At 32.8% G+C, this 27,661-nt stretch overlaps 3 protein-coding genes across 4 annotated transcripts in view; 2 read left to right on the top strand and 1 right to left on the bottom strand.

The window, feature by feature from the left end:
* LOC139501021 (uncharacterized) overlaps positions 1–27,661 on the top strand; it is a 455,879-nt gene that overhangs the window by 227,362 nt on the left and 200,856 nt on the right. The gene's annotated exons all lie outside the window — the stretch shown is intronic.
* LOC139501019 (beta-1,3-N-acetylglucosaminyltransferase radical fringe-like) overlaps positions 1–27,661 on the bottom strand; it is a 138,166-nt gene that overhangs the window by 2,055 nt on the left and 108,450 nt on the right. The gene's annotated exons all lie outside the window — the stretch shown is intronic.
* The window catches only part of LOC139501017 (fibroblast growth factor receptor 2-like), a 47,218-nt gene continuing 20,845 nt past the window's right edge, over positions 1,289–27,661 (top strand). The window contains exons 1-10 of one of the 2 annotated variants that reach the window (XM_071289960.1): positions 1,289–1,425; positions 5,126–5,176; positions 9,571–9,760; positions 11,350–11,476; positions 12,479–12,666; positions 14,274–14,409; positions 18,059–18,255; positions 18,728–18,891; positions 21,297–21,409; positions 25,960–26,070. In XM_071289960.1, the coding sequence (XP_071146061.1) occupies positions 1,304–1,425; positions 5,126–5,176; positions 9,571–9,760; positions 11,350–11,476; positions 12,479–12,666; positions 14,274–14,409; positions 18,059–18,255; positions 18,728–18,891; positions 21,297–21,409; positions 25,960–26,070 (1,399 nt within the window). In that variant the 5' untranslated portion in view covers positions 1,289–1,303. Of the gene's footprint in view, positions 1,660–5,125; positions 5,177–9,570; positions 9,761–11,349; positions 11,477–12,478; positions 12,667–14,273; positions 14,410–18,058; positions 18,256–18,727; positions 18,892–21,296; positions 21,410–25,959; positions 26,071–27,661 lie in introns of both variants that reach the window. The other variant, XM_071289961.1, reaches the window with a different exon arrangement.

Raw genomic sequence — 27,661 nt, 5'->3', positions numbered from 1 at the left:
ATGTAGATGTGTAGGTAATATTTTGTTCTTCGAGATTTTGTCACTAGTTTCCGCACTGCATGCGTACACAGGGCAATAGTAAGACATGTTAATGAAAATTTAAAATAATTTATAGGTAGATAATATTTACTTACCTGATAGTGCATTCACATTTGTGACATACATTTTGGGAATTGACCATACACATTAATGCTATGAACAAAATAAAAATGCAGCATCTCGTCGTCATGTTTTTTAAATTAATTACATTTCTGTCACCATACGGGTCAGATTACGGCATTTTAGTAGCTCAACTAGTCGGTTTTTCCAAAATTGAATTTAACCTCGAGAATTAAACACACATTTCTGGTGCTTGGATATTAATTATCGTCAGATTCGTTGAAATAGTCATTATGTAAGTATTTAGATTTTCAAAAAAATAGTACAATTTTACTGACGTTATTCTTGGACAATAGTATTTATGATGATTTAGGAAATTATAGACAATAGACAATATATTGACGGGACTTGACACTTCCTAATTGTTAGATAAATTGGTTCCCACGGCCGTTTACGGTAGAAAGTCCTGCGAGTATAAGAAAATTTTTGAGTTGACTTCTGGAATTTGTATTATCGAAATCTACCCTATATATATATTGCCCTTTAGATGTCCAGATCATGGCAGATGTCAATTGGTTTGACTACTGTTTCGTTGATATATGATATATATCCAGCCATTTTAGAGTTGGTACCTAACACTTTCACTAAAATTAATTTGGCTCGTTTAATTTTCATAAAATTTTGACAAAGTATTTACTTTGACCCTTTAACAAGTATATAAAAATTTTGAAAATTTTGAACCAACCGTTTTGTCAGAAAAATTACACTGGTTATATAGCAGTTTGCCAAACAACAATTTTGATCATTGAGAAGCTTAATATTCCCTTTACAACACAACGTAATTAAAATGTTTAGCTGATTTTACAGAGTTATCTCCCTGTAGTGTTAGGTACCACCTTAATTAAAAAAAGGGGGGGTCCTTACACAGCCTTGTGGGATCAAGGAGGGAGTTCCCAACCACATGTCCCCATTCAAATGCATTGATTGTCAAAAAATGGGGGTCCAACCGTCGGACACCCCCCCCCCCCCCTTTTGGATCTGCCACTGGATATATTATATGATCTGTATAATCTAATATTAGTTCAAATAATTATGACGTCTGGCAAGGCTATTTTAATTTACGTAGGAAGGCGTCCCAGAAAAATAGAATAAAAATAGCCTTGCCAGACGGCATAATTATTGTCATTATTTGGACTAATCTAATATGACGAAATCACAAATGTTATTCAAGACAGTCACCGTCAACGACTTTCTTTTATATATCGTTAACGCACTTCCTAAACTCCTTCTACAAGTTCGTCATACGCACTTTACAAATTTTAAAAGGTAGAATTATGTAGAATGAACATGAAATATGTATCCATAACATTTTCTCTCTCCAGATGCTTAGCTAAGTATAATTATAGTATAACACAAATTGAAGCATACGGCACAGATTTTTTTTCGGGGTTCGTTTGGATAGTTCCTAGCGGATCTAGAAATTTTCATTAAGTAAGGGCCCGCTCTTCTCATTCTTCAGTGATTCCACAATGATTCCACAGTGGCGGATTGACAAAAGGGGTAAGTTTTTTTGTTCCCTATACAATCCCCCCTTTTCGTCCTGGGTTAGGAAATATAGATTCTTACACTGCAACAAGTGTATTACGGTATTTCTCCACTCGAGACAGTTAAATTTTATTATTTAAAGCGCGAGGCTTGCCGAGCCCTTTAAATAATAAAATTTAACTGTCGAGAGTGGAGAAATATCGTAATACACGAGTTATAGTGTCGGAATCTGTTTCTCTAATGCTTTTTATCGTTCTTTTTCAAAGATTTTCAGAAAATTGTGCTCTTTATAAGCGACGTCATCAGGCAAGGTCGCCTTTTTTCATGACGTCACAATAGGAAAATTGAGAAGAAAACAAAACATTTTGACGTCATAATCAAATTTCGACCAATCATTTGCCGAGAACAGATTTTTCACTAGTGAGGAGAAATATTTTTCTCACACCGGTCAGGAAATGTGAAAATAGCACAAAAATTAGAGAACCCTTTTTTATAATGGATTGATCCGCCTGTGTTTCCTCTATATTCAACCATTTTTTAGAAATAAAACCGTGCTCCCATGAAGCCTTTCAAGACGTCATAATTATTTGGACTAATGGATAGTAAACCCGGCAAATTGCAACAAACCCCTGTCTGTCTCATTCATAGAAGTAATCGCATACCATGCATTATACAAATGTAAATAAGAAGATATGGCATGAGTGTGGCTGTATGGTGACCTATAACTGTCAGTATAGGGTTGGTTGATTGGCAATCATACCATAACTTCTTTTTTATAATTGTTGAAGAAAAAAATTGTAAAATAGTTAAAAGTTGTGTATAGTGAGTAATATTAAAAATAAAAATTAAACAGGAACCCTTCCTTTTTATAGGGCTTTGTATGTATACTTTTTTTCTCATGAAAATTCTATAATTTGTCCTAATTAAGAATACGTTTTCTTTTTTTAATTGCTTCCAGCAAAAAATTCCTTTTTATACGACCGCAAAAATTTTAATTTTTTGGTCGTATATTGCTATCACGTTGGCGTCGTCGTCCGAATACTTTTAGTTTTCACACTCTAACTTTAGTAAAAGTGAATAGAAATCAATGAAATTTTAACACAAGGTTTATGACCACAAAAAGAAGGTTGGGATTGATTTTGGGAGTTTTTGTCCCAACATTTTAGGAATTAGGGGCCAAAAAGGGCCCAAATAACCTTTTTCTTGGTTTTCGCACTATAACTTTAGTTTAAGTGAATAGAAATCTATGAAATTTTGACACAAGGTTTATGACCACAAAAGGACGGTTGGGATTGATTTTGGGAGTTTTGGTTCCAACAGTTTAGAAATTAAGGGCCAAAAAAGGGCCCAAATAAGCATTATTCTTGGTTTTCGCACAATAACTTTAGTATAAGTAAATAGAAATCAATGAAATTTAAACACAAGGTTAATGACCACAAAAGGAAGGTTGGGATTGATTTTTGGAGTTAGGGTAACAACAGTTTATGAATTAGGGGCCAAAAAGGGGCCCAAATAAGCATTATTTTTGGTCCCAACAGTTTAGGAATAAGGGGCCCAAAGGGTCCAAAATTGAACTTTGTGTGATTTCATCAAAAATTGAATAATTGGGGTTCTTTGATATGCTGAATCTAACTATGTATGTAGATTCTTAATTTTTGGTCCCGTTTTCAAATTGGTCTATAGTCGCCATCACGTAAAATTGGCACCATGTTTGTTAAAAAATTTTTAAATATCAGCCGCGTCTATTCAAGATGGTGTTTTTCTTTTAGCGGAAGTAAAATCCTGTCCAAATATCCACTACTGTCCTACCTTTTATTGTGTTTGCACTGTATAATCCTGACCTTCACATTTTTCAAGATTATTTACATTGTATAACCGCCATCTTGGTTTCTATGAGGGTCCCTTATTCCATAACATTCGTTACTCTCTGGTAACATTGTTATTGATGATACAATTTCCCGTGCTTTTTACGTAAAGATGACGAAAAGCTCTGAGAGACACAAGAAAATGGAGAGCACGTGGAACTCCACGGCAACACTTCCGGTAATAACAATGTCGGATTCCACCATACAAATTAATCTTGGATTATGTGAAGGTCAGGATTATACAGTGCAAACACAATAAAAGGTAGGACAGTAGTTGATTTTTGGAATGATATTTGATTCCGCTAATTGAAAAACATGATCTTTAGTAAACGCGGTCTATATTTAAGGAAATTTTGACAAAAAACATGGTGCCAATTTTACGTGACGGCGACTATACATTAAGGTCCAAAGGGTCCAAAATTAAACTTAGTTTGATTTTAACAAAAATTATACATCCTTGAGGTTCTTTGATATGCTGAATTTAAAAATGTACTTAGATTTTTAATTATTGGCCTAGTTTTCAAGTTGGTCCAAATGGGGGTCCAAAATTAAACTTTGTTTGATTTCATCAAAAATTGAATAAATGGGTTCTTTGATATGCCAAATCTAACTGTGTATGTAGATTCTTAATTTTTGGTCCCGTTTTCAAATTGGTCTACATTAACAAAAATTAAATTCTTGGGCTTATTTGATATGCTTTATCTAAACATGTACTTTGATTTTTGATTATGGGCCCAGTTTTCAAGTTGGTCCAAATCGGGGTCCAAAATTAAACTTAGTTTGATTTCATCAAAAATTGAATAATTGGGGTTCTTTGATATGCCGAATCTAACTGTGTATGTAGATTCTTAATTTTTGGTCCCGTTTTCAAATTGGTCTACATTAAGGTCCAAAGGGTCCAAAAATTAAACTTAGTTTGATTTTAACAAAAATTGAATAACCTTTACCATTCAGTGATAACAAGCACTTTTTTTTACATTTTAATATTTTATGAGGTATTTAAATGAGTATTTATTGTTGCAAACTCCATTAGAAATTTGAATTGAGATCAGTTTTGGAATATGGGAAAGGGGGATGTGAAAAAAAAATTGGGGCGGGGGGGGGGGCGTTAAATTTTTACTCATTTCAGATTTCATAAATAAAAAGAAAATTTCTTCAAACATTTTTTTGAGAGGATTAATATTCAACAGCATAGTGAATTGCTGAAAGGTAAAATACAAATTTTAAGTTTATTAGACCACATTCATTCTGTGTCAGAAAACTTGAGATATTGTCTATTTATTGACTAACATAGTTAAACATGCCAAGTTATAATGATCGTTAACAGGAAGAGAGAGTTCATGATAAATGTCAAACACACATCGGAAAACCGTTTCCGGAATATGAAACTACCTGGCGCTGTGTCAACTATTTAATCACAATCCAAATTTAGAGCTGAATCCAGCTTGAATGTTGTGTCCATACTTGCCCCAACCGTTCAGGGTTCAACCTCTGCGGTGGTATAAAGCTGCGCCTTGCGGAGCATCTGGTTTGAACTTGATTGAAATTTTGATTGAGGATTTTGGACTAGGATCAACCTAACATACATCTTATAACTTGTACATTTTAATTGACAGGTTTGTCAAAATAATGTTCCTTTTGACCATCATAACATTACAGAAACACAGGTAAGAAATTTCAATTTAAGGTCAGTTAAGCATATAAGAATAACAATATAGTATCAACATTTTAGTTAAAGTTACATGCAACAAGAAATATGATATTTATATGCTCACAGTTTAAAGGGGCACTATATTGTAGCTACAAGATATATAAAACAACTGAAATATGATTTTTTTTGTTCAATCATTTATGAAAGTAAGTGAAATAGTGTCGATTTTTTATTTGTCTGGAAGAGAGGGTAACATTTAAAAAAATTGTCATCCGCTCAGCCATGTGATAGACTAAATTAACACTCTTGTATTAGCCAATCAAAATATGGCATTCTAACATGAAGTATAACATGTATAAAAATAAGGAATATCAATGTAAAATCAATAATTAATAAATTAGGCGAGACATTCAGTGTGTACTTTTGTTATAATCCTTAACTCGTTTTAAAGCTGATTAAATGTTAGTCTTTAATTCCTAATCTAAGGATATTTTTTTTGGGGTATGATCAATTGAAAAATATAGCTCATTATAGCTAATTAACTGCAAAAAAAAATAGTACATTTGGGTAATTTTCATTTCTTTGATTGACCATGCATGCACACTATAATCTACAAAACCAGGTTTCAGATTTTTAATCATTCCACCTTTATCTTTTATATATATACTATCCATTCAGAAACAAATTATCCAAAAGCTGGGATAATACTCCCTGATATCACATACATCAAATCAAAACCAAAGGGAGCACCTATACAAACTTCTATTTTATTTTTGTACACAATTCCCATGAAAATCGCTTTGAAATATGATTCACCTTAAACTTATACCTCTTTCAACCCTTATAAATGCAACATAAATATAAACATTACTCTGGGAAAACCCAAGGACTGTTCTGACACCTTTATATGTGCACAGCTGTCTTTATCAATCAACACCACTAATTTAGGTGATATATAAAGTGAGAGTTTGAGGTCAGATATTTAACCAACATATCTGTAATGAAGAAATATGATATGGTCAAAGCTCTTCCTCTGTCCAGACAGTATAAGATAGTATAAGATAAGAGAATATTGATAGAATCAAATCAAATCAAATAATTTTATAGGTGTAAATTCCTACATGTATACAGAAATGATACCAGCCAACATTTACAAAATACTAATACAAATACAAAACTAGTATCTCAATTGTTTGTAAAACAATTGAAAGGTCTTACCTGTAAAAGTGATGTTTTCGTAATGTACATTTTTATACGCCCGTCGTCTTTTAGACGGGAGGTATTATGGTATACCATTGTCCGTCCGTCCGTCCGTCTGTCCAACCGTCCGTCGTCCACACTTCAGACAATAACTCAATAACACTTTCACCAATTTCCATGAAACTTAAGTGAATTGTTTATATCTATTGACGTAAGCTCCCTTTCGTTTTTTTTTAATTTCAGATTTTAAGTTTTGGATTTATGGGGCTTTATTCATTAAAAAGGGGGGATTTTCAACACTTCGGACAATAACTCAAAAAGGCTTTCACCAATGTCCATGAAACTTTGGTGAATTGTTTATATCTATTGATGTAAGCTCCCTTTCAATTTTTATAAATTTCAGATTTTAAGTTTTGGATTTATGGGGCTTTATTCATAAAAAAAGGGGGATTTTCAACACTTCGGACAATAACTGAAAAAGACTTTCACCAATGTCCATGAAACTTTGGTGAATTGTTTATATCTATTGATGTAAGCTCCCTTTCAATTTTTATAAATTTCAGATTTTACAATTTCGTGTTATGAATTTTTATGCTTAAAAAAGGGAGGATTTTCCAATTTTGGGACGATAACTAACACTTTCACAAAATTTTATGCAACTTTGATAAATTGTTTATATCTATTGATATAAGCTCCCTTTCCATTTTTATAAATTTTAGATTTTACGTTTTCTTAAGTAATTAATTTTTATACTTAAAAAAGGGGGATTTTATGAAACTTTGGTGGATATATTAATGTAACATCCCTTTTGATTTGTATATATATTTCTAGTTGATCATATAAATTCATTTAAAGCATAAAAGACAAGTTAAAAGAGCAACGGGCGTATCATGCGCTAAAGCGCAGCCCTTTATTTTGTTCTTGTTACGACCTTTCATTTGATATACGACAAGCATACCTTCGGAACCTTTTCGCTTTTTACACTTAATGACCCCATCGGCCTTAATTTTTTAGATCGGAAGTATGTTATATGTAAAATAGAGTGATATGCTACAACACCAAGTTCTAGAAAGTTTGATTTTTGCACTTAATAGCCCCATCCAACTAATTTTTGGATTACAGGAATTGGATATTTGAAATGTTCAATTGAAGACCTTTCATTTGATATACAACAACCTTATCTTAAAAGGAAATTTATGTTTTGCACTCAATGACCCCACCCAATAAATACATGCCTCCGCTCGCAAAATTTGAAACTGCCTTATCTCTAAAATGACAATAGATATCTCAAATCTGTTAGATGATAAATAATCTGCAGTTGAAGGACAACATTGGTGACCTTTGACCTTGAGTGCAAATTGAAGGTCACATGAACTTAAGATTATTGGTGTAGGTCCCAAGTCTTTACGACTTCCAGTTCTCGAGATACAATATTTTTTCAAGGGAAATAACTCCTTATAAGGATTAACAACAAAATCATTGTATATGTTTATTAACATTGCCATCTGGTCTTGAACATGTTGCCGTTTTCAAATTGATTCTATCTTGAATACTTTTTGAGAAAAATGCAAAAGAAAGAAATAGCTTCAAGGGGACATGACTCTCATAGGGAATGATGAAATCCTTAGCAGCCGCATATGGTAACTTCCTGTGGTGAAGATCGTGTCCGCTCCATATCTAGATAACCGTTATCATTTCAAAGTTTATACTTGACATGTAAATAAACCAACACCAAAGAGTGTGTCATAATTTATGTACAACTTCCTAGGTCAAAGGTCAAGGTCAAAAACTTTGGTTTCAGTTGACAACTCCATGTCCTATGGTGAAGATCATGTCCGCTCCATATCTAGATAACCATTATGATTTTATACTTAATACTTAACATGTTTATTAACCAACACCAGAGGGTGTGTCATGATGTATGTACAACTTCCTAGGTCAAAGGTCAAGGTCAAAAACTTTGGTTTCAGTTGACAACCCCGTGTCCTGTGGTGAAGATCGTATCCGCTCCATATCTAGATAACGGTTATCATTTCAAAGTTTATACTTGACATGTAAATAAACCAACACCATAGGTGTGTCATAATTTATGTACATTTTCCTAGGTCAAAGGTCAAGGCCAAAAACTTTGGTTTCAGTTGACATGGTTGACAACCCCGTGTCCTGTGGTGAAGATCGTGTCCGCTCCATATCTAGATAACCGTTATGATTTTATACTTAATACTTAATATGTTTATTAACCAACACCAGAGGGTGTGTCATGATGTATGTACAACTTCCTAAATCAAAGGTCAAGGTCAAAAACTTTGGTTTTAGTTGACAACCCCGTGTCCTGTGGTGGAGATTGTGTCCGCTCCATATCTAGATAACCGTTATCATTTCAAAGTTTATACTTGACATGTAAATAAACCAACACCAAAGGGTGTGTCATTATTTATGTACAACTTCCTAGGTCAAAGGTCAAGGTCAAAAACTTTTGTTTCAGTTGACAACTCCATGTCCTATGGTAAAGATACAATTTTTTAATGCACATTATTCATAGCAGGGCCCACAGAGATGTTTCCTTGTACGTCAAGAATCATAGCCACTATGACTAAAATGAAACATTGGTGGTAAAATGCATTTTTTTCGCTTTTGAAAATATGACAGATTAAATGGAATTTTTAAGACACTCATTAATGTATATTGAAAAGCAAAATTATCGTTGGGGAAAGATTTTAAGCAAAAATAACAGGTGAGGGATTCAGGCACTTGAGAGCCTCTTGTTAGGAGTAATAGGATTACTATATTTGGTATATATGTGTACCCTTTAAGGTCCTCATGTCTGTGAGACAGTTTTCACTTAACCTTGACCTCATTTTCATGGTTCAGTGGTCAAATTTAAGTTTTTGAGTTTTGGTCTTTTTTCTAATGTTTTATGCAATAGGTCAACTATAGACCTGTGTCATCTGACCTATACCTCATTTTCATGTCAGTTGTCAAAGTGTATTAACATGATTAAGTTTTTAAGTTTTGTCTTTTTTCCTACACTATAATACCATTTAATAGGTCAACTATATTTGGTGTATAGAAATATCTTATGATGTACATGTCAGTCTGACCTTGACCTTATTTTCACGGTTCATTGCTTAGTGGAAAATTTTTGTGTTTTGGTATGTTTTTCTTAAACTATATAAGCAATTTATGTCAACTATATCTGTTGTATTGAAGGAGTGTAAGCCGTGTCTGTCTGTCTGGCACAGGTCCACCAGTTTTTAAAGATAAAACCAATGGAGAGTGGATTGCCAGACCAGAAATGTCTACAGTGGAAATTAAATGTGTTGCTTGTGGAAAACCAAAACCTACCATTAAGTGGTATAAAAACAAGCAATACATTGATCCTGGCATGAAGGGAGGACATGTAAGTAACTCGAGAAAAAATGATTGAAATGAATACATTGATAAGAATTATAAGACCAAAATGATAAGTATGCACAAAGCAAAACTAATTTCATTCAAACCATGTGGAACTCAACTTTGGCAATGACTTTTTCAATTAGTAAATAGAAACAGTTTAAATTGCTATTCATGAAATGATGACATTAAAAATTTGAAGTAGATTGAAGTGGTGCAGCTGGATGTATAAATGTTGTCAAATCCCCATATAAATATTTTTGAAGTCATTATTATTTGGTTATTCTGATAGAGAGGTAAAAGATACCCAAGAGACATTCAACCTATGCTATTGACAAGCTAACAGCGCCATGGCAAAAACTTAGAAGAAACAGTAGACCACTAAATGTTACATATTGAAACTTAAAAAGACTTCACAACATGAGCTCTACCAAAAAGCTGTGTCATGATGTCAGACCTGTGTTCCAGAAGCGTCATCAGAATCTGCTTTTTATGTGACCAACAACAACAACAACAATACTTTATTTTAAGAAGGTTACACAGTTAGCTATATAACTTATCTTCCCTGAGGCCCTCATCATGAGAAATCAAACAAAATGCAAACATATACATTGCATACATTAGTATAAAAAGTCAAGTATGATAATAATGTTCAATACAACTTGATAAAATGTGACATGATGACATGATCAGTTTTTAATATTATTGATACAGCTAGGTTGATTTCAATAAATGATCTGTTATTTTGTATTTGACCCACATTATTTTGCTCATATTTTTGTTCTAGTAATAGTTACATTTAAGAATTTAGTTTTTGTAAAGGAGTAGGTTCAGTAAGACCCATTTTTGGCCCTAAAATATAGCAGTTTTACAAAATTGTGAAGAAATCTTGAATCTATTATTAATTTTAGCATTTTAGTTAAATTTTAGATGGTTTCTATCTTAAACGAAAGTGGCCGCCTTCATGTTAATTCATAATATTGAAATGTAAGTTGTATTTGATGATAAAACATGACATATAGGTTGAGAATGAACACGACTGCAGCCACTTTCATTTTTGACAAAAACAATCTGAAAAGTGACGTTTTTTTGCATATTTGATAGCTTTTCATCTCTAAGCTTGAATCTTTTTTTGTTTTTAAGGACTAAATCAGTTAAAAGCTTTCACATAAACTTATTGAATCAATTAGATAGACACTTAACTGTTTAAAAAGTGTCCAAAATCTTTCGTTAAATGAACATGAAATTTGAGGCCAAAATCGACCCTTACCAGACCTTCTCCTTTATTGGGGTGTGAAAGCATTGACCCAAGTACATATTGTATGAAAAGTATTATGACCAATGACGTCATGATATTGTGACACCATTCCAAGGAATTATATCTATAACATCTTAAAGATTGAAAAAGAAAAAAAATGTCTGCCATGTATAGTTGTGAAGAAAAAAAAAGAAACCGGAGAAGGCCAATGGCTGAAATGTCTTAAAAATTGATTTAATACATTATATTAACATTGTTTGTTTTCAAAATGTCTAAAAAAAAAATATATTTATTCTTGATATATGTTACAGATTAAAAAAAAAAATGTATATTTTCAGTACCATATAAGAAAATGGAAACTTTCTATTTTAAATTTGGAAAAAATGGACGAAGGACAATATACCTGTGTATTAGAAAATACACAGGGTATATTAAATTTTACCTTTAAAATTGAAGTTCTTCAATGTAAGTATAATTTGAAATTTGTATGAATACATTTTATTGAGAAATAAAGTAGCAATATTTTCTGGAATCTAGTAGGTAATCATATTTTTTTGAATCACTGATCTAGATTACTTTTGACAACTATACAGATGTTGATGGTGTCAATTAAATATTAAATTCCATAAATACTTGGTTTGCAATAAAAAAAAAAGCTGATTTGTAGAGTGTTTCTTTTTAGCTCACCTGGCCACCACTTGGAGTCCGTCGTTATCATCCATTTTAGTCGTCAATAACTTTTTACATTTGATTTTCCTCTAGCATGTCTAGAGAACCAATGAATGGGATGACATCAAACATAGCATGAATGTTCTTTATGAAGTGCCTACCAAATGTTGTTGCTTTGTAGCCTGTCCATCATGCAAGGTGGCTGCCAGCAGGGGCTTTAGTTTAACAAAGGACCCTATTGGAAATACATACAAATGTCTTCTTTAAAAGAACTATTGAATGCAATGACACCAAAAATAGCATGATTGTTGTTATGAGGTGCTTACCAAGTATTGTTACTTTGTAGCTGATCCATCATCCAAGATGGCAACCAGTAGGGGACTTAATTCTGATATCTTTATAGCTAGAAATTTGCAATTGCACAATAGCAAGAAATCTATATCTTGCACAATATTGCCAAATAACAAAAAACAAGAAAAATCTAATTACACAGTTTGCGCAATAGAAAGAAATCTTCTTTTGCACAGTACTGCGCATAAGCACAGTATAACGCAATTACACAATAGCAAGAAATCTTCAATTGAAATTTTATATAAATTTTTTAACCAATTTCAAATTGTAAGTTCATTTCCCAAATTAATTTTGTGTGAGAAACATATATAAAATACTTTATTGTCAATTAAGTTTAAGCATGTCACTAATTCAGTTTTCTCCGTTCTTTTACATCAATTTAATAGTGTATTTATTCATGGAAACGGTAAAAACTGTAAATAATTAATTAATCATATATATTAAAAGTGACAATAATGACAAAACCAATTGGTTTGGGACCAAATAACCAGACAGTTCAAGCCGGGAGTGATGCTAGGTTTGAGTGTAAAGTGTTGAGAAATGACCTACAGCACCATACACAATGGTTACAACAATACACAGTCAATGGTTCCTATAGAGACGATGAAAACCAGCCATATGTCAACATCATACAGGTAAAATGATTTTCTACTAAAAGAATTATTTTCATTATGACAATTTTTGTCGAGCCTGCAACTTTTCTCACAGAAAGCTAGACATAGTGATAGTGATCCGGCAGCAGCGGCGGCGGCATTAGCTAACTTCTTAAAAGCTTTGTATTTTATTAGATTGAAGACCTGGATACCTCATACTTTGTATATAGATGCCTCATGTTACGAAGTTTCTGTCAGTCACATGTCCAATGTCCTTGACCTCATTTTCATGGTTCAGTGACTACTTAAAAAAAAGTTCAGATTTTTTGTAATGTTAAATTCACTCTTATTATAAGTAATAGGATAACTATATTTGGTATGTGCGTACCTTGCAAGGTCATCATGCCTGTCAGACAGTTTTCACTTGACCTCGACCTCATTTCATTGATCAGTGAACAAGGTTAAGTTTTGGTGGTCAAGTCCATATCTCAGATACTATAAGCAATAGGTCTTGTATATTGGTGTATGGAAGGACTGTAAGGTGTACATGTCCAACTGGCAGGTGTCATCTGACCTTGACCTCATTTTCATGGTTCAGTGGTTACTGGTAAGTTATATTAATCTGAAGATCTGTTTACTTTTTTGTGATGATTCTTTATCTTATTTTAGAGTGATCATGTTTATTAAAAATACATGTTGTGCCGTATCTCAGAAACTATTTATGATTATTCCATGAATCTTCACACACTTTTTAGTTATATTAAAACCACAAAAGGAAGATTCAGACATTTTTTGGTGGTGATGGTCCAAACTGTTTAGGAATTACGGGCCAAGACCAGTATTTTTCTATCTATATCTATATAGTCAATCTAGACTTAAAAAAAAGAGGGACGAAAGATACCAGAGGAACAGTCAAACTTATAAATCAACTAAAATAAACTGACAACACCTGGCTAAAGATAAAAAAGACAAACAATAGAACACATGACACAACATAGGAAAATAAAGAATAAGCAACACGAATCCCATCAAAAATTGGGGGTCATCTCAGGTGCTCCGGAATGGTAAGCAGATTCTGCTCCACATGTGGCACATGTGGCACCCATCATGTTGCTTATGTAATAACAAGTCCGGTAAATAGTCTAATTTGGTAGGTCACATTCATGAAAGGGAAGGGGATTGTAGTAACAACATAAGGAACATATCCATTTGTGAAACAGTTATTTCATAACTTCAACTTATTAATACCTCAAGTAGAAGGTTGCATTGGGATTTTCACACCAAAATGTATGTCGCTTGAAAAATGTCTCACTGAGTCATGAAATGTTTACAGATATTGTGTGTCTGAATGATCTTGATGTGAATGTTTCTTTAAATTTAATTTCTTATTGTCTGTTGATAAGTTTATCTTGCTGTTAAAAAGTGTTATACAATAGTATATATACATGTGTATATTTAAAAAACTGACTGCATGACAAATCTCAAGTGACTTAAGAAAATAATGTGATTCTAATTGTCTAGTTTATTGAAATATTTTCTTCTTTTTTCACTTTTTTGATAATTTATTGTCTTAGTTCACTTTTTTGAAAATTTTGCTTTTCAATGTTTTATATACTCATCCTCTAATGCTGTTTTATTTGATATTTTAGCAATCCATGGTGAATTTAAGTCACCCAGAAATACTGACAATAAAGAATGTAACAAAAGATAATGCTGGATGGTATGGTTGCTTGATTTCTAATCCACTTGGTAGATATTACCAGACTGCCTGGCTAACAGTTTTAGGTAAAGGCTTAGATAAGAATGAGAAATGTTTGTTTTTCACCAAGAAATAATGCATCTTAGAGCAAAATATTCACATAAAAATGATTTAATCGTTTGGAGAATTTAATTATCAATTTTCGATTACATCATTATCAATAAATTTGTTATAGACTGTCATAAAAATAGGAGGTTTGGCATCATGAAAATTGGAAATGTACAGTTTTTTCTAAAAAAATTAATTCTTTTAATGCCGCCACAACTGAAACGTCATATTATTTTACCCCTGTCAGTGTCTCTCTGTATGTCCGTCCCATTATGGGTGTACAGTTATTCCACTTAACTCCTCCTACAGTTTGAATTCTAGGAAGTTTTCACTCTGATGTCTGTTTGTAGTCTTTGTACATGTATTGAAGGTGTGCATGTGGTCAGGGTTTTGATTTTGTTTAATATTTGCTCTTAATCATTTTTTGTAGTAGTTACTTGCATAAGGGGAGCTCGCATACAGATAATTGTCCTACAGTTTAATGCTAGGAAGTGTTCACTTAGTTGGTGGTTTTTCCATTTTTTGTGCATGGGGTCAGGATTTTGATTCTTATTTATATTTGCTCTTTTGGGTGATAATATAATTTACCTTTGTCATATTTTAGGTAAAGTGTTAGACAGTTATTTTTAAATAAGGCATCATTTGTGTCTGTCAAAGAAATCCAACATTGACTTTGCTATAAAACAGTTTCAGAGTGAAGTGTGGCCAGGGATTTCACTTAGTCTAGTTTGTATTGTGTAATAATTAAATTTTGTATGTCATACATGTGATTCTTTCGATGGGAGTCGAAATCTCTTGTTTTTCAGACCCTCTTCCATCCCTCCCATTAAAATTTGAAATCTACAACTTTTGAAAATGTCAACATCGAAAAAGTTTCAGTAAACATTTTTGTTTACAAAATTAAAACTGACAGGGTAAAACTCTTGAGAAACTCAAAATTGATATAAAAAAAAACAGAAGGTCACCATTTCTTTTTCTTGTTTTTGTGTCGTAAGGTAAATAGCTTCGAGTAATCAATGAAGGTGTTTATTATTAGACTATATATACAGCAATAACAAATTATTGGCAATTACCTGGTCATCAACTAGCTAGTTTAAGACACACGTCTGGATGATTAAAAGTGAAATACTGACAATGGATTAAGATGTAATTAAAAGACTTTAATTTGATGATGTTGAAAACATTGAACAGTTATAGTACTGAACCTCAAAGACAAATGTCTTAATGAAATCAAATACGATATTTATGGCTTGTTTTCTATCTAAACCAATGGAATACCTAAGTATAAGTATGTTTGTCTTTGACAATTCTAAGTTTTTATAATTTGATGAAATGCAAACTATGTTATCCCATAGACATATAATGTATTATACATGTATGTCTCTGTTATTACCAAATACCCTAGCAGCAAATTAAAAACAACCAATTATCTAGCCAAATTTTCTCTGCCTGAAGATCTGATTTTAAATTGTACAAGTCAAGTGCCATTGCTGGGGCGTAGCTCCATATACGCTGTCACGCCATGGCGTGCACATCGTGGGGTCTAAAAAAATTATTTACGCCGGAAAATAAAATAAAAATACAAACGAGTAATAACGAAATATAAAATTTAACTTAACCAAGCAAATTAGAAAACGATACAGTATAACTATTTTAATAACGTCACAATTATATTTCAATATGTAAAATCAACTCTGACCGAAATCTTTTTTAATTTATTTGCGTGAATTTTCCGGTACTCAACGTAAAAAGCATAAAAAGCAACATAAACATGAGCAGTTCAAAGCGTGACAAGCCTAAATGGCAAACTTTAGACGATTTTTTCACTAAAAATCCTACTAACAGTACCAATAGTGATAGTCATGCAGAAACACAACCAGCAACAAATCAGGACAATATAGACTCTGAAACGTCACAAATTGACGATGTCAGAACTTAGCTTTAGCGCCACATCAGTGTCAATGTCAAAGACAGTACAAAAAAATCTGGGACCATCTTATCCAGATATTTCTTTGTTGAAAGATTCGACATCCTTAGGAAAAGATGTAAAATTACAACTTTTGACCGACAAATGGAAAGATGTCCACACCTTCAAATTTCCGACAAGGTATATTAACTCTATTTCAATAAAAAAAATATATAATGCGCTTCGTGGAACTAACAGGGCTGCAGGGGTTGTAAACCCACGTCTTTGTTTGGATATAAGGGTTGTAAATTTCGTACATAATTTTGGCAAAACATAACCAATTGACTTTTGTTCCATTTTTATCTCGCAACATTGGATCCGACCCTGAACAATTTAATGAATTACAGTAACCTTTATACAAGTTTGACTGTCCCTTTGGTATCTTTCGCCCCTCTTTTATACGTAAATTACGATAAGGGTAATCATGGTAATCTGAATTCCCTCTTTAAATTATTGTGATATTTTGAAAGGCTACTTCATATTGTCCTGTTTTGAAACCTTCCTGTCGAAATAAGGCGTCAACGCATTCAAGACTTCAAGAGAGAGGTTGAACGCTGGCGAGCTCGCTGTCGAATCCTACCTAGTGATAAAGTGCCGACAACACTGTGTCAAACGCTTGATATCGTTAATCCCGCATTGTATCCGTCTATTGATACAATTAATACTGTGTGTTCTTACAAGGTTTGAAAACGTACATCCGTTCCACAATGAGAAATGACAGATTGTCAGCTTTGGGTTTAATGCACATCCACCGTGATTTTCAGGTAAACTTAGACAAGGCCATGAACGTTTTTGTTGCAGCTAAAAAACAAAGGGCAGATTTTTGATGTTTCTCAATAAAAAATTATTAAATACAGTCTTAATAATTTGCTATTCAAACCAATTTTAGGCCTTCAGAACGCACCATTTTGCGTCTAGCCAAAAAAACCTTGGAGGGGGGGGGGGGGGGGGGGGGGGGCAATCCCCCCCCCCCCCCCACACTGGTTGGCGTGCACTTCAAAAGGACCCAGCTACGCCCCAGCATTGGGTCAAGATCATGCTTACTACACTTCTTGCCAAGCTGACTATGGTGACCCTAATGACTTTACCAAACATATTGAGACAGCTACCTACCAGAAAGCCACTGCTCAATAGTGTTACCAAAGTTGACATTATGTAGCTTAAGCAGAGATACTTTTTACCAACTATATATGATGGCTGATCACTTTATCTTAACTTTATATATGTAATAAATAAATATTTGAAACCCCCTTATCTTATATTTCTATCAAGTAAAAATGGCTATGCAGGTGCTGAAAGTATAGAACACTTACAAAAAAGGAGAATAAGCAGTTTTAACACCAAAAAAAATCATGGCGTTCATCGTTAAAAATGTTGAATGTGATACACACTTTAGAGTAACTTATGTAGTGGGTTATTCAGTGTGCACCACATTTTTTTTTAATGATATTATTCCTTCATAGACAGAAAAAAATATTACAATCATTCCTAAAATAAAGACTTTTAACAATTAAAAGTTTGATGAGGAGGAAAAAAGGATTGAATTGGTTATAAATATTGTAGATAAGCCAGCTATTGAGCTGACACATATTTACCATTTCCTTTCAAACATATTATTTCATCTTTTGAAAACTTTTTAATTACAAATACTTTAATTGCAGATGAACAAGCAGAAGCAGTAGACATTAGGTCAGGAGGAACAAACGATAAAGAGCAAATAGTAATCTACATTATCGGTGGTGTCGCATCAGTAGTTGTTCTCTTCCTGTTACTCCTGATATTTATATGTTATAGACGTTACAAGAGGGTACAGTCCAGCAAATATAGAAATGTCAAGAGAGTAATTGTCATGACACAGGCTAGTTTCAATATTCAAACATATTTTATTACTGATAAGTTCAAATACAAGTGCACAAAAAAAGAATATGTTTGACTTATTCGGTTATAATTAGGAAATGAAGTTTTATGAGGAAGTTGTCTTTATATGGTGTAAAAGTTACAAAGTAAGTCTTAAGAAAGGAAGATTATTGAGATTCATTAAATGTTCATCAGTAATGTTTAGATTATGAAAATAAAGATATTCAATCTAGACAGAATCTAATTTAGTTTTATGGAAGTTTTTGTCAATTTTAGATTTGAATATTTATAACAGCTTTGCATCTGGACTTGCTTCATTTATTTTTAGCGATAGTCTGTGTGCTCTTCAAACTTTTATGATGTTTATTTCTATTACAATTAATGATAATTAAAAAAATGACATGGATCTGCACACAAATTTGAAACAGGTATACATTTTAATTTCATATCAGAATGTTTTGCATCAATTCCAGAATGAGAATTACCATCCATACAAATCTTATGATGGTACACAACCATTTGTTTTACCCACAATCAGAATTGAACCTGGTCCAAGAAGACGCTTGTCATCTGATTTGACCATGATGTCAGAGTATGATCTCCCTCTGGACAAACACTGGGAATTTAGACGGGAACAGTAAGTTAAAGCATAACATTGACCATTCCATGAAAGTTATCATACTGTAAAGACATATATATTGACTCATGACAACATTTTAACTTATATCTGTCGACCCACAAATAGCATTGCTCACTGTTTCTGACATCCAGATTGTTTCTTTGGTTAAAAGCTGTATAATGACCTGATATTTGATTGGTTGTATCAATTTTCAGATGAATTCAATAGATATTGTAACCACTGTAGTATGAAATATAACAAGAAGTTTTTCCAAAAACTCTTTTTTTCCAAGGTTTAACATTTTCTCATATATATACTGGAATCGTTAGGGCTCAACAATAACACTTGTCTGATTGTCTTGTACTAGAGGATAAAAAGGTCAGACAAGTAAAAGCTATATCAATATTAATTTAATTTAACAGGTTTATATGCTCTTATAATATACTAGATTATGGAGTGTGTGTCCGAGCGAGAATATTTAGTCAGACGTCAGTCACTACCCTGATATACCCTATCTTTTTTGGGTAATTAATACAGATAGCGTTTGACATCTTTAGCTGAACAGATTAATCATTTTTTCATAACTTAATTCATTGTATGCTGGTTCATATTCTGGACACCAGTCTTTGCTCCTTTCTAATATAATTCACAAACAAAAAACAAATAGGAAGCTTAGAAATGGAAAAATATTAAATACTTAACTCGTTCAAAGGGTATCTACACGTCTCAATCTTCAAAATCGCCTATCTAAAAATACTACCATCGCTAACATTTTTAAAAATAAAAATCGCGGTTACCCTTCTATCGATAAGTGTCATGCCAAAAAATGAGTAACATGTCCCCGTCTTTCCACCAAAAATATGTATGAAATGGATAAAACTGGAAAAAGCTGACAAAAAATTCGACTTTAAAATAAAAACAAGATACAAATCCAATGAATTTACATTGACATGCCTAATTCAGACGGTGCCTCATATGCAAGTCTGATTTGACTTGGCATTGTTAAAAAGTAGATCCTAAGTTCTGTGACATGACTAGTTTCAGTTTTTCTTGACTCATAATTTTTGAAAAATATTTCAAAAGATATAAAACTAACTTCTGTTCTATTGTTTTAAATTTCTTTTGTTCCTTGAATCAACTTATAATGCAAAGTCCTCCTGGACAAGTTGAAAAAAATGTTATTGTAGAGGCCTGATCATGCAATACAATGTGAGAAACTTGATTTTCTGGTAATTTTTTAAAAGAACAAATATAACATTCTCACATTACCTAGATAAAAAAAAACATGTGTCTCGGTACAAAATTGTTCAAAAACCCTGAAAATTGTAAATCATTAGTAATAAATGGTTTAACCCATTAAAACATTTAATCCATCACTGCAAATGGTTGCACCTGTCCTAAGTCAGGAATCTGATGTACAGTAGTTGTAGTTTGTTTATATAATTTATATGTGTTTCTCGTTTCTTGTTTTTAGCTCACCTGGCCCGAAGGTCCAAGTGAGCTTTTCTCATCACTTGGCGTCCGTCATCCATCGTCGTTAACTTTTAAAAAAAATTTCTCCTCTGAAACTATTGGGCCAAATTTAACCAAACATGGCCAAAACATTATTAGGGTATCTAGTTTAAAAATTGTGTCCAGTGACCCGGCCAACCAACCAAGATGGTCGCCAGGGCTAAATATAGAACATAGGGGTAAAATGCAGCTTTTGGCTTATAACTCAAAAACCAAAGCATTTAGAACAAATCTGTTTGAGTGAAATTGTTTATCAGGTCAAGATCTGTCTGCCCTAAAAATTTTAGATGAATCGGACAACCTTTTGTTGGGTTGCTACCCCTGAATTTTGCTGTTTTTGGTTATTATCTTGAATATTATCATGATTATAATAGATAGAGATAAACTAAACAGCAATAATGTTCAGCAAAGTAAGATTTACAAATAAGTCAACATAACCGAAATGGTCAGTTGACCCCTTTAGGAGTTATTGCCCTTTATAGTCAATATTTAACCATTTTTCATAAATCTTAGTTATCACCAAAACACAATTTTGTCATGTCCTTGAATATTCACATAGACAAAAGTGAGCGACACAGGCTCTTTAGAGCCTCTGGTTTTATATAGATTAGAACGTTGGTTTTCCCGTTTGAATTGTTTTACTCTAGTAATTTTGGGGCCCTTTATAGCTTGTTGTTCAGTGTGAGCCAAGGCTCTGTGTTAAGGCCGTACATTGACATATAATGGTTTACTTTTATAAATTGTCATTTGGATGGAGAGTTGTCTCATTGGCACTCATACCATATCTTCTTATATCTAAGAAAATGTGTACAACTATTAGAATTTTATTTAGTTATATATATATGGTTACATCAATCAGTATCTCAATATCTAAATGAATATGAGATGAAATAATTTATTTATTGTTATAGGTTATCACTTGGTGAACCTCTTGGGGAAGGAGCATTTGGTAAAGTTTTTAAAGCAGAAGCTGTTGGTTTAAATAAAGCTCCAACAACTGCCATAGCAGTCAAGATGTTGAAGGGTAAAATTTACTTATATATTTTAGATCAAAAATCAAATAGTATTAATGAAAACTGGATTTATGCTTAGGTTTTCTTTTTTTATTAGACAAGCATAAAATTTTGGGAAATAAGAATTGATTTTTTTCCATCTTTTTTATCTTTATTGAAAAATTTGCATTGTTATGGCCCTGCAATGAATATGGCCCGCAACAAAGATGTCGGTGCCATATAGTTTTGCCCATGTCCGTAATTCGGTCATTCCGTAATTCTGTCATTCCGTCATTCCATTATTCTGTCATTCCCTAATTCCACAACTAGGAATTGTTAAGTTTCAGTTTTGTTCCGCTTGGCTCATTTTTGCTATAATTATGGGCTTTGAACTTTGATAATTTTTTGAAAATCACAGTTAAAAGGATGAATTGTTTTAGTATAAAGGACAAGATTATAAATATCCAATTAATGTTCTGATTCAAACAATAAAATAATTACAAATCAATTAATGTCATTAGTGCTGTAATGAATTGTTAAAATCTCAATACTTTTATTTTTTATTTGATGATTCTAGCTGTTAATCTGGATTATCCCACCTCAATCAACAGGCCTTGAAGTAATAAATATTTGAGCCAGTTTTTTGTACTTATACAAATAAAAACCAATCAAAATGCTGGATTTTATGTTTTGAGCAAGATTTTTGTGCTCCGAGCACTGAGCAAAGTTTTATGACTTCAACCCCAGGTCTAATGAATGTCAAAACAAATCAGTGACAGGTTGACCTTGTTCCTAATTAAATTTGTTCAGGTTACAATTATGTGATAATCATGTTTTCAATCATAATTTCTTGAAAGGTTTTAAACAGTTGTTTAAAAGTTGAAAAGTTACAAAGTAAAAACGTATTTATAAAAATAAACTTCTCATAGAATAAATCATCACTTTACAATATTATGTCACATGACTGACCAACATGACTTGTGATCACCTGATATATTATATGGTTTATCTTTTCAAAATGAGTGTTGTTTATTCAATTTTCATACACTTTTCTTCAACTCTTTATGATGAACACATACAAAACAATAAGTTATGACAACAAGGAACACAACTTTAGGCTAATTTAACCAAGAACAAAAGCTTTATTGTGTCTTCAATATTAAGACAATTGGCAAATTTCCGGATTGCAAAACATATTGACAAATTTACACGAAAAACGTAACAACAAAGATATAAAATGTATTTTATTTGAATAAAACATGACAAATCAAGAATATTAATATTATAACACATAAAAAACAATCAAGGTTTGAGCAAAAAAAATCCTTACTTTTCACTTCAATTTGAAATTTCTTGGTCCAATTTTGGACCTGAAAAAAAACTAAGAAAATATTTGTAGTCATGTATAACACACAGGGTATAAATGTAAATGTGTTCGTTATACATACCAAAAGACAGTGGATAGTTTGTAGGATCGATTAAAACCCATTTTAATGTCCCATTTATTATGCCCCATTTTGGTGCATTATGTTTTCTGTTCTGTGCGTCCATTCATTCGTTCTTTTGTCTGTCCATTTATTCATCTGTCCATCCATTGGTTCGTTCTTCCGTACGTTTGTCCTTCCGTCTGTCTGTCCCACTTCAGGTTAAAGGATTGGTTAAAGTTTTTGGTAGAGGTAGTTTTTGATGAAGTTGAAGTCCAATCAACTTGAAACTTAGGGCTCATGTTTTCTATTTTATAATCTTTGTAATTTTTATGCCAAACTTGAAATTTTCCCCCATTTTCAAGGTCCACTGAACAAAGAAAATGATAGTGTGGATGGGCTATTCATGTACTGGGGACACATTCTTGTTAGCTATAACCATTTGAGCTTATGTTATCACCAATGACTTGGCGTCCATCATCATCTGTTGTTAACTATTTCAAAAAACCTTCTCTGAAACTACAGGGCCAAAGATTTCAAACTTTAACAAAAAAAAATTTCCGTAATTATCTGGTATCTTGCTTATAAATTGTATCCGAAGTTTTGATCCATCGACAAACATGGCTGCCATTGTTGGGTTCCTGCCACTAAATTGGTTATTTTTAGGATTTTTTTTAGTTTTTGTATGAAATTAATTAAAGATAAAGATAAACTGTAAACAGCAAAAAATGTTCAGCAAAGTAACATCTTCAAAAATGTTTTTTATGACCAAAATTGTCAATTGACTCGTTACGGAGTTATTGCCCTTTAAGGACAATTACACAAGTTGTTTTATTTTTTTTTAACTTTATAAATCTTCGCAAATGAATTTAGTATAAATTTGTATTTTATTTCAAAGCAAAAACAGTCATTGATGAAAGATTTAAGCAAAAAAACAAACTTGTGAGCATTGCAAGCTCTGCTTGTTCTATTGGGGATCCAAGGCAGTGGCGTAGCCAGGGTTGAAATGATGTGGATGTTTTGCAGAGTCGAGCGAGCCGAAAAATGTTTTGGACCTTTTTGTGCAGAAAATATTTTTTATTTAAGCACATGTACTCCCCCAGAATCCGACACTAGTTAGATTTTTGTTTAAATTCAAAATACCCACCAATTCATATATTTATATTTTTAACCAAATTTTATTGTTTCCTTGAAACTACCATCATTCAATTCGTAAATATTTGATGTAAAGTTTCCCCCCGAATCTTCTATTTGACATATCAAAAACCGTTTAAGGTTCATGTGGACCCTATGGCTAAAATGGCCGTATTTTCACCTCAAAATTTACTCTGAGTACAGGCAAACCTGTGCATCTGGAAAAGTTTTAAGGCATAGCATGCCCTAGATAAATAGAATTCAAATGCATTGTATGAATTAAAAAATTTATAACTTAACTGGATTTTGCCGTACACTTTTTTTCGTCCCTGCAGAAGATGATAAAATTAACAAACAGCTGAGTTTACCTTGATATGGTCCACTCAGGTACACAGTTTAAATGACCAATTATTGTTAGGTATCTATTGTCCATCTGATGTCCATGTCAAGCAATACAGCTCACTTCAATTATTACCTGTGGGGAAGTTCTCAAACCTGTTTCCCAACTTAGTTTATTTTGGCACCTTCTGGAGGAATGAAAAAAAGTGCACGGCAAAATCCTGGTAAGTTTTTATTTTTCTAAAACATAAAACATATTTGAAATTTATTTATCTAGGGCATGCCATGCCTGGAATTTTTTACAGATGCGCAGGTTTGTATGTACTCAGAGTAAATTTTGAGGTGAAAATACGGCCATTTTAGCCATAGGGTCCACATGAACCTTAAACGGACTCCATTACAGCGGCACTTCTGTATAATTTAGGAACTTCTGAGTATAGGAACTGAAGTGACTTCTCTTTCCAGGAATTTGAGTCTACAACCTTGGATTTTTTATTACTGAGCTAAACACATGCAGGAGACATAAAAATACCAGGCGTCCGATCGTCCGGTCTTGTTAGCACTCTCATGTGTACAATTCTTGTCAGATTAAGTGAAACTCATATCATAAGCAATGTCTTTGACAATTTTGAAAATAATTTGTAATCAAATATTTTTAACTAGTAATGTCCCTTTGAAATATAAATTGTAATGGAAATCCCATTTCATTTGCTGTGAAGCTTTTATTTCTTTTTAGATATTAAAAAGAAAAAAGAAAAAGAAATAAAAGTTTTTTTTTTAGTTATTCCCTTGTTCCTTGGCCTTTAATAGATAAAATATGACATGTAATTTGCATGGCGGGGAATATTGGATCTTTGTTCTTTACTGAATGAAAATAAAATTAGTATTTGAACCTAAATAGAAACGGGAATTCATAAGCCTAGGACTTATCACGATCTATTACAAATTGATTTGTTTTATCATGTCAAGAAACGATATCAGGATATGGTGTTTTAGTTGTTAGTTACTATAGTCAAATGAGAAGCCATCCCTCCACTAGGTTCAATTTCAGATGAAACATGTCCACGGGTCTGCGTATCAGTCCTCTCCGCTTGCCTTAGCTGATGACATAGACTATTTATACGAACAAAAGTAAACTTGAAACACTATTCTGCGATTCATGTATCAAACTAAATTATCCTAAATGAAAGACCAGGCATACTGCTTCGAAAATGACTGGACGTTGTCCTCATATCCTCAGCCTTGTTACATTTTGATTCTTCCGAGTTAAACTGCTGTTTTTTTTTATTTTTGTTTTGTCAAAATGATGTGGATGCTTGAGCATCTGAGCATACATGCAAGCTACGCCACTGCAAGGGGAAGGTTCCTGATCAATGTTTTTGAATGGGGACATATAGTAAATGGAACCCCTCTTTGTCCTGGGTTGGGACAAATTACTTTTGATTCATTAACATTAGTTTGATACCAATTTTCGTGGGTACAGGTGAACATTGAATTCAAATGTTCATTGAATAACATATTTTGAATAGGCTTTGAATACAGAGATTGGAAAACTTACAAAATCAATTATCCACGATTATGCAAGTTTTAAGCAATCCATGAAAATGAATGAATCCACAGTATTCTTTGAATGTGACCAATGGTTTTATCCATTAATAATTGTCAATATTGTTTAAATATTTTAGAGGATGCAACCGATAGAGAATTGACAGATTTAATGCAAGAAATGGAAGTGATGAAATTAATAGGATGCCATGAAAATATCATTAATTTCCTGGGATGTTGTACACAAAATGGTAAGTGGTGTACTTTAAGGGTTAAAAACGATCTTGGTCCAATGGGCAGCACTTGTTGTCTGTCGTCCATATATTCAATGTCCGTTAACTTTTTAAAAAATCTTCTCCTCAAATTACACAGGACCCATGCTCTGAGAAAACCATTAACTGCCCCCTGTCGGATTTGCTCCAAATGGTTTAGTTTCAGAGATATATACAAAAATCTGCATTTTACCCCTATGTTCCATTTTTATTCATGTGGGCCATGAGGGTTGGAAGGTGGGGTCATCTGATACATTTTTTAAAGAAAAAACATATTAATTATTATGGTCAAGTATGGTTAAATGTGTCTCAGTAGTTTCAAAGAAAGAAGATTACCCACACATATCAGATTTGCTCTAGGTGTAATACCACCATTGATTTTTCCCTATTAAAATTGAAAAAGGAAATGGGGAATGTGTCAAAGCGACAACAACTCGACCATAGTCTTTGTTAAATTTGCACTTTTAGAAAAAATGTCAGAATTTATCTTTGTTACAAATAAAGATATACTTGGCATGAGTAAAGTTTTATCCTGTCCAGTACTATAGAAAAAATTTAACATAACATTTGATTGCATACAAGAAAATAACCATCACTGGAACTTAACCAATCAAATTTCTCCACTTATTCCACCCCCTTAACACAGAATTGTCAACATTTTGATTTAGAGCTGGTAGAAATTTCTAATTAATTTTGATATTATTTGTCTCACTGGTTGTACACTTCACTGTAAAAATCTTTTTGAGAATGAGCAGGTGCAATTTTTTTCAATTTGAATTCATTGTCTAAAAGAAATGCACTACGAAATAACTGTGTGGGCCTAAGAAATAGATTCCGGAAATCTAGATTCTGTACTTTAGCAACTTTCCTGAATGATTTGCTGGCTTCAATTTGTCAAACTCAATCAAAGTAAAGGATTTACATCTTTAGTTTACAGAAATTCTTTTAAAATGTCATTTTGGCATTCTACGGCTATAATAAGCATTTTAAAGCAGTTTACATTTTATTTCTAAGTGACATGCTGACTTTCTATCTGACAGCTTTATTATTCCTGATATTTGTGTTTCTGTGCTTAATCAAATTTAATAAACCATTTGTGAACTCTGAATATAGAGAAATGTAGATTATCACATAAAAAAGTGCAGCATATCTTGTATTCATGGCTCTGGTTAAATGGCCTAATTGATGTATGTAAAATGTGAAGAGCTTTGTACATCAAATCTGTAGTCTATCACAAATATTTCACTAAATCTGTAAAAAAAGCACTTTACTATATTCAGTACACCTAGGCTACCATATTTTTATGCCCCACCTACGATAGTAGAGGGGCATGATGTTTTCTGGTCTGTGCGTCCGTCTGTCCTTCCATCTGTCCGTCCGTCTGTCCTTCCGTCTGTCCGTCCGTTCGTTCCTTCCTTCCTTCGTACCTTCAGGTTTAAGTTTTTGGTCAAGGTAGTTTAAAAAAGAAGATGTGGTATGATTGCCAATGTGAGAACTATCCACTATCCACAAAAGACCAAAATGACACAAACATTAACAATTATAGGTCACCGTACGGCCTTCAACATGC

Source organism: Mytilus edulis, chromosome 13 (genome assembly GCF_963676685.1).
Source record: "Mytilus edulis chromosome 13, xbMytEdul2.2, whole genome shotgun sequence".
Lineage (NCBI taxonomy): Eukaryota > Metazoa > Mollusca > Bivalvia > Mytilida > Mytilidae > Mytilus > Mytilus edulis.
This window is presented reverse-complemented; position numbering and strand designations above follow the sequence as displayed.